Source organism: Petaurus breviceps, unplaced genomic scaffold (genome assembly GCF_028583685.1).
Source record: "Petaurus breviceps papuanus isolate PSGF00001 unplaced genomic scaffold, PetGlider_PUasm1.0 164, whole genome shotgun sequence".
In the NCBI taxonomy this organism is placed as follows: Eukaryota; Metazoa; Chordata; class Mammalia; order Diprotodontia; family Petauridae; genus Petaurus; species Petaurus breviceps.
Genome location: NW_027185735.1, coordinates 8,651,635 through 8,658,646, shown reverse-complemented (window position 1 = coordinate 8,658,646; position 7,012 = coordinate 8,651,635). Strand labels below are relative to the sequence as shown.

At 36.6% G+C, this 7,012-nt stretch overlaps 1 protein-coding gene across 1 annotated transcript in view; it reads left to right on the top strand.

The window, feature by feature from the left end:
- SLC25A21 (solute carrier family 25 member 21) overlaps positions 1–7,012 on the top strand; it is a 762,825-nt gene that overhangs the window by 539,806 nt on the left and 216,007 nt on the right. Inside the window, exon 3 of the mRNA XM_069082271.1 lies at positions 3,133–3,216. Coding sequence (XP_068938372.1) covers positions 3,133–3,216 — 84 coding nt within the window. The remainder of the gene's footprint in view (positions 1–3,132; positions 3,217–7,012) is intronic.

The window sequence follows — 7,012 nt, the reverse complement described above, 5'->3', positions numbered from 1 at the left end:
GTGTGTGTGTGTGTGTGTGTGTGTGTGTGTGTGTGTGTGTGTGTGTGAAGTGTCTGAGGCCAGAACTGAACTCAGGTCCTCCTGACTTTGGGGCCGGCACTTTACACACTGAGCCACCTAGCTGCCCCTCTAAATTACTTTTGATTAGAGAAATGCAAATTAAAATAACTCTGAGGTACCATCTCACACCTATCAGATTGGCTAATATGACAAAGAAGGAAAATAATAAATGTTAGAGAGAACGTGGGAAATTTAGGACACTGATGCACTGTTGGTGGAGTTATAAATTGATCCAATCATTCTGGAGAGCAATTTGGAACTAAGCCCAAAGAACTATGAAACCCTTTGATTCAACAATACCACTATTGGGTCTGAATCCCAAAGAAATCATAAAAAGGAGAAAGAGACCTACATGTGCCTAAAATATTTATAATAACCCTTTTCCTGGTGGCAAAATATTGGAAATTGAGAGGAAGCTTATCAACTGGGGAATTACCGAACAAGATGTGTTATATGAATGTAATGGAATACTGTTGTACAATAAGAAATGATAAGCAGGCAGATTTCAGAGAAACCTGGGAAGACTTGTACTAACTGATATAAAATGAAATTAGCGGAACCAGGAAAACATTGTATACAGTATCAGCAACATTGTATGATCATCAACTATGAATTACTCAGCTCTTCTCAGCAAGACAGTGATCCAAGACAACTACAATAAACTCACAAAGAAAAATGCTACCCACATCCAGATAAAGAATGGATGGACTTTGAATACAGATTGAATCATACTTTTTACTTATTTTATTCTCTTTTGTGTTTTTATTCATTTTGATTTGTTTCTTCTTTCACAGTAATTAATTAATTAATATAGAAATATGTTTTTCATGATAGCACATGTATAACCGATATCAAATTGCCTACTATTTTAAGAAAGAAAGGAAGGGATAAAAGGGAGAAAAATTTGGAGCTTAAAATCTTTGTTTTTATTTTTTGCTTTTTGGAGGGCAATTGGGTTTAAGTGACTTGCCCAAGGTCACACTGCTAGATTTTGTGTTGTGTCTCAGGCTAGATTTGAACTCAGGTCCTCCTGACTCCAGGGCCAGTGCTCTATTCACTGCGCCACCTAGCTGCCCCTAAATCTTTGAAAATTAATGTTAAAGATTATCTTAACATGTAATTAGGAAAAAATACTAATTTTAAAATAAATTCTAATTATTTTAAGAGATCATTGGTAACTTTGAAGACAGTAGTTTTAGTTGAATGCCAGAATACAGAAAGTTTAAAGGAAAATGAAAAAAGTGGAGGGATAGATTATTTATGACTTTCTAAAGAAGTTTGTCCACAAAAAGAAAGAGAACTATAGGATAATAGGTGGCTGTGATGGGTCAGATGAAATAATAATCCTCAATAATCCAAAAGATTTTCCTTTCTTTTCCACAGCGGGTTCTCCCTTCCTCTGGAAACTACAAAGTCCACAATCCCCACAGTACCAGCAAAAGGATAGATTTGGGATGGGTGGGGATCGGTGCAGAACCTGATATACTGATCAGTTTTTGTCTTTTGGGCCCTGCATGGCAGTAAATATAATTAACAAGTGTGAGACCTTGTGTCTGAAATGTTCTGAAGAAAATGTCATCATCAGAAACTTATTTCCTGGAGGATGTAAGCAGCAGCAAAATTTTGGCATTAATATGCACAGATCTCTTCTTTTTAGGAAGAGGAACAAAAGAGTATAGCAGCATCCAGTGAACAATCTCTTCACCCAATATGTACAGACCTAAATAATTAGAAACCAGAAGGCATCTGTGGTATCCAAAGTGTTTTAAGAAAAGTATTTGTTAGGTTATGCCCCTAAGGAAACAATTCTATTCACTACTGAGATCTTGAAAACAAGCTAATCAAGGAAGTGCTTAAACTGGCAGGAATCAACTAAACCAATCATCCCTAAGGAGACATGTGGCCAGAGTATTTTAAAGACACCCTGCTGAATAGGCAAAAGCAGCAGCAAGAGTAACAACAACAATAAACAACAACAAAAAACAAATCAAACAAAAAAGCAACCTGAAGTCTAAGCAGAAGGTTTAATGGAGTCAGTGTTATGGCTCTTCTAAAGCACGTGCCATTAAGAATGATGTTGAATGTTTTTCTCAAAATTGCAGAATCTCAAAATTTTAGACAAGATTTTAAGCCAGTCCATACCCCAAAGAAATCTTCACTACAACTTACCTGATCAGAGGTTATCTAGTCCCTTCTTGAAGCCCATCAAGGAGTTTGAACTCAACACCTCTAATTCTTTTTTAAAAATTTTATTTATTTCTTTTCAGTTTTCAGCATTAACTTCTATAAGATTTTGAGTTCTAAATATTCTCCCTCTCCCACTTCCCCCTCCCTAAGACAGCATGCAATCTGATATAGGCTCTCTACATATACATTCATACTAAACATATTTTCATATTAGTCACCCAACACCTCTGATTCTAAGGATTTTTTCTTGGTATCATACCAAGATTCACCACTTCATAAATTCAACCCTTTTCTCTTGATTTCTGACTTCTTGGGCCAAAGAGAATAGATCTAACCCCATCTGGAGATCATCTATCTTTCTCAGTATCTCACCACCACTATGCACGCTCAACTACTTCATATATCCCTCATTAGAAAGCTGGAGGGTGGAGGACTAATCTCCTCCCAAAGCTTTCTTTTATTGAGGGAAGCCTTTGGACCTTCCTACTCAGATGCCCCCAGACCAGGTACAACCTTCATTTACAGCTTCCTTTTATGTGTAGTCTTCCTCCCTTAGATTGTAAACTCCCTGAAGGCTGAGACACTCTTTTTTTTATTTATATCCCCAGCTCCTAGCATAGTGCCTGACACAAAGCAGGCCCTAAATAAATGTTTATTGAAAATCATTTAAACAATGTTCTTTCTTTAATTTGCACAATATCTCAGCCTGATATTATAATTTAAAAAGATAGGGGGAAAGATAGGAGAAAGAAATATAATTGTAGCAAAAGGCAAAATAAGGATAAGTATTTTAAAAACTAAATTCCTTGGCACTCTGAAATTTACAAAGGCCATTTAATACAACATTGAACTTTGTAAATTTATACTTTTCTTTTTTCTCCCTAGGTTCCAGATTCAGAGGGGGTCAAATGATCCAAACAACTATAAGAGTTTGGGAGATAGTTTTCTCAAAATTTACCAAACAGAAAGGTATGTCTGTATGTATGTATATATATATATATATATATATATGTGTGTGTGTGTGTGTGTGTGTGTGTGTGTGTGTAATATAAGTACTGACTTTGAAATATATACATGTATACATATGAGCATGTTGTTGTTCAGTTAGTATTTAATCATATCTGACTCTTCCTAACCCCATTTGGGATTTTCTTGGCAAAGGTATTGGAGCAATTTGCCAGTTTATTTTACAAGTGAGAAAACTGAGGAAAACAGGGTGAAGTGGTTTGCCCTGGGTCACACAGATGATCCATAAATCCCATTCCCATGACAACAATATCAGGCATGAATAAACCAGAATCAGATATGGCAAATGGTTTGGTTGTCTCTGTTCTTTATTTGGGGTATCTAGGAGACAGAGGACGAGGGCTGGAGTCAGGAAGACCTGAGTTCAAATTCAGCTTCAGACACTTACTAAACTGCACAACCCTAGGCAAATACCTTTTTCTTAGTTTCTCCATATTAAAAAGGAGTACAATAATAACACATATGTCCTAGGGACTAGGTCTGAAATCTAAAGGACCTCTATCCTGTCATGTTTGTTTTTGATTAAGGGAGATTGTCTTAGTTCCCCAGTTGAGATGGTAACTAAGGTGCTGCTATGTGATGCAGTGAATAGAGTGCTGGGACCATAGTCAGGGAGACCTGAGTTCAAATAAAAACTCATTAGCTGAGCAACCCTGGGCTAATCACTAGACTTCTGTCTGCCTCAGTTTTTTCAACTGTAAGGTGGGGATAATAATAGCACATACCTCCCACCATTGTTATGAGGATTAAATGAAATAATATTTGTGAAGATACCAGGCAGATAGTGGACACTTAATAAATGCTGTTTACTGTCTTCCGTTTTTCCTTTCCATCTAATTGTATTTACTACAGGCACTAGAAAACCTAGAAATCTACAAGACTCCCTAAAATGCAGTATCCAATCTTTGAGATTTTTCATGTTGCTATAGTTTCTTTTTCTTCAGAAGATCTAATATGTTGATCTGTCCTAGAATAAATATAAAGTCAAAAGAATTATCCAAGGGCCAGCTAGGTGGTGCAGTAAATAGAGCACTGGCCCTGGAGTCAGGAGGACCTGAGTTCAAATTTGGCCTCCAACATTTAACACAAAAACTAGCCATGTGACCTTGGGCAAGTCATTTAACCCCAATTGCCCTCCAAAAAGCAAATAAATAAAAATAATTTTCCAAAATATTGCTTTATAAAATAACCATTAAGCTTTTAATACTTGCATAATAAAGAGTAGTATGACTTCGAACTCATTGAGTGGTCAGACATGTTTCACTTCTCCTCGTCTCAAATTATCTTTTGAAAGTTTTTCTGGTTACTTGCATATTGACATCAGTTTAAATAAAAAGTCAAGATTGTTATAGGCTGATGAAGAATTTATAAATGATGTTAATACAGAATGGTATTCCAAGAGAATAAAAAAAATTACTATTTCCCTGACAGTCTTCTAATTCTTCCTAAAACAAAATAAAAGAATGAGGCAGAACCCATCAATAAAGACCTCATTTTTGTGAAATTTAGAATTTAGGAAATAGTCTTGTTAAAATATTGGGTGGGACAGAGAGACCTGTAATTTCATGTAAATTGATAAATTGCCTGGAATTTATAGTCTCCTATTATTCCTTGGACCTTGGCAGATTAAATCACTTGCCCATGGTCATACAGTAAATATTAGAGATAATATTTGATTCCTGGTCTTCATGAATCTGATGCTAGTTTCCTGTCCATTAAAGGTCTTCAAATTACAGATGGTATATTCCTATGGAGTAGTGAGATCAACAAAGCAGGAGGGGGACCGTTTACTGTTTTTACCTTGAAAACATTTCTTTTTTTGTTGTTGTCTTTTGTCTTACTCATAGAGCTACGTCTCCAGTTCAGGCTTTCAGACCTTCTTACATAGGCTTTTTCATCTGCTTTCAGCAGCAGTTTCAGCTGCCTCCTAACTGTCCTCCCTTCTTCAAGTTTTTCTCCTCTCCCATCCATCTTTCTGCCAAAGTGATTTTCCTAAAGAACTAGTGTAACTGTACCACTCTATTGATTCTAAGATCAAATATATTCTCCTCCGTTTAGCTTTTAAATCCCTTCACAAACTGACCACCCCTTCTTATATTCTGTCATCCAGCCAAATTAGCCAATATCTCAAATGGTAGGTAATTTAACAATTTCTGATTGATAATTGATATCTAATCTGAAAATTCTAATTGATAAGAGCACAGATCCACTTAGAGATTTGATATATTCAGTTTCTTCATTTCAACATCACATACTTAGTTCAATCCCCAAATTCACGAAACAGTTCATATTTAGTCAATAGGCATTAAGTGCCTACTATGTGGCAGGTACAGTGCTACAGCAGGGGATACAAAGAAAGTCAAAAGACAGTTCCTGCCCTTAAGGAGCTCACAGTTTAATGGGGTAGACAATTTGAAAACAGCCTTGTAAAAACAAGATATATACAAAACAAAATGGAGAAAATCCATTGAAGGGAGACACTAGTATTAAAGGGATCAAAAAAGACTTCTCAAAATAGACAGGTATGAAACATTTCCAAAAAACAATAAGAAGAGGTTTTCAAAACACTGAAAAAGCATTTGTAGAGTTCTCAACCTAAGTATTGAAGAAAAAACCAAGTATTTCATTATGAAGAATTTATTTGGTAAGGGTTGCCAGAAACCCCCTCCCCCCACCACACACACACAAATATACATAGAAACACACACACACACACACACACACACACACACACAAACCCTAAAAAAACTTGCCTTCAAAGGATTTTTTAAAAATATGCTAGCATTTTCTTCATGCAGAGATTCATTATCTCCTGGCAGTGCATTTAAAAGAGTTGATTAACTTAGAGGTATCATACATTTTTCTTTCATAAAAAAGCTATTATTTTGTATTTGCTGATGTTTTATGTGATGACTAATGGCTGTCCATAGCATATTACCTGGCACATATTTAAGAAAAATAAACTTTATCTGTTAAACTTTATCAAGCTAAAAGTGACATTAAAAATTATTATCTTTTGTTTTTATATCACCTTTACTTCCCAATATATCTATTTCTCCTTCCCCACTAAAAAACCATCCCTTTCAGTAAAGGAAGGAAGGTTGTATTTGTCCTTCATTCTCCAAGAAGACCATGACATCAAGAAAATGATGACATGAGTTGCAATTGACTTTGATGGAGTGAAGGAGGGCTGTGCAAGTTCATCAGCCTCACTTTCTTCTCCAGAGCTATCTGGGTCCAGTGACCAGATATTCATAAGGAAGCCTGGAGATGGCCCAGGATGCAATGGGAGACCCTGACCCTTTTAGGCTAAGACCTTTTCAGGTTCTCTCTTTGAGTGAGATAAAGTCCATTCAGTGGATAAGTCTCTTTAAGTAGTTACTCAAGGAATGGCCTCTTTAATAAAAAAAAAATCAAACTGGGAGGGGAAGACCATCAGGGTTCCTGGCCAAAAGACAAACAGTTAATATTCAGTATATACATTCACTCTGAGCTAGGAGGCTAGGGACCTACTGTTCAATCTATGAATTTCAGAGTGAATTGCATTTATGGAGCAGAAGGGAGGGGAGGGGTGTTGGGGAAGGGGAAGGAGGTAGGGGAAGGGAGGGTGGTATGGGAGGAGCAGAGGGGTGGGACTTGCTCACAGGTTGCATTTATCTTTCATTCTCAAAGAGGACCATGAGGAGGGAAGAAAGGAAGGAAGGAAGGAAGGAAGGAAGGAAGGAAGGAAGGAAGGAAG